The sequence below is a fragment of the Dipodomys ordii genome, unplaced genomic scaffold, assembly GCF_000151885.1.
Source record: "Dipodomys ordii isolate 6190 unplaced genomic scaffold, Dord_2.0 Scaffold5, whole genome shotgun sequence".
Taxonomy (NCBI): Eukaryota; Metazoa; Chordata; class Mammalia; order Rodentia; family Heteromyidae; genus Dipodomys; species Dipodomys ordii.
In genome coordinates this window covers 16,712,182-16,713,066 of record NW_012267221.1, presented here as the reverse complement: position 1 = coordinate 16,713,066, position 885 = coordinate 16,712,182, and the positions used below count along the sequence as shown (strand labels likewise).

The 885-nt window shown below is 36.7% G+C and overlaps 1 protein-coding gene across 1 annotated transcript in view; it reads right to left on the bottom strand.

Annotated features, from left to right (window-relative positions):
- Nucleotides 1-584: 584 nt before the first annotated feature.
- Nucleotides 585-885, bottom strand: part of LOC105993902 (sodium channel protein type 2 subunit alpha) — a 128,193-nt gene continuing 127,892 nt past the window's right edge. The window contains exon 28 of the mRNA XM_013027283.1: nucleotides 585-844. Within this exon, the coding sequence (XP_012882737.1) occupies nucleotides 585-844 (260 nt within the window). The remainder of the gene's footprint in view (nucleotides 845-885) is intronic.

The window sequence follows — 885 nt, the reverse complement described above, 5'->3', positions numbered from 1 at the left end:
AGGACTCAAATGACTGTGTGATGGGAATGTGTGTATCTGTGTGCATGTGTGTATACATGTATATGTCTATACACGCACGTATACATATATACATATATACATGTTACATATAATGGTGTATGTAAAAATAAAACCACTCTTTAATGTTTGTGATTCTATGGAACATTTACAGGCACATTAAAATTTTTCTGGATGAAAGACTTTAAAAATATGAAAAGCTATTTAAGCACCTCAAAAATCTAAAAACATCCTGAAACAAGAAGTAAACTCTTTCGGTTTGTTATGTGATTTTTTTTTCTTTTTATATACGTGAATGAGAATTGCAGCATGCCTCCCTTGAAAATATACCCAGTTATACAATAGAGAAATGTAGAATTCCCTCCCTTTACACCCTCTCCCTAAACATTAACCCATTTACAAAAATAGTCACATATAAGAGAGTAAACAACCTGTGAATTAAAAGAAAAGGTGATAGCTTCACAGCACAGATTTCTGTAAAAACAAAGACAGGTGTGGGAGTCAAAACATACACAGCAGTGACATTTACTATTATTAAGTGTCACGTGTTGAATTTACATAAAAATTTAACTTCCCTCCCCCGCCTTTCCACTGGCTCCTGTATTCTGAGTAGCCACTCCTCTCTGCTCTCCAGCAGCTTCAGCTGGTTCCGCAAACAGAAACCTCCTACTGGTGCTGCTTCTCTGGTTTCTTGAGTTCCAGTTTCTGACCAGGGGTCCCTGTCTTGTTATAGGCACTGACCTTAAGTATACATTTGTAAAAACAGTCAGTTTGGCATAGACCTCCTGTGGGAGTCCTGTTGACACAAATACATCATCATCACAGGCTGTAAACAATTGATCACAAAATGGGATATCCTTTGTTTTT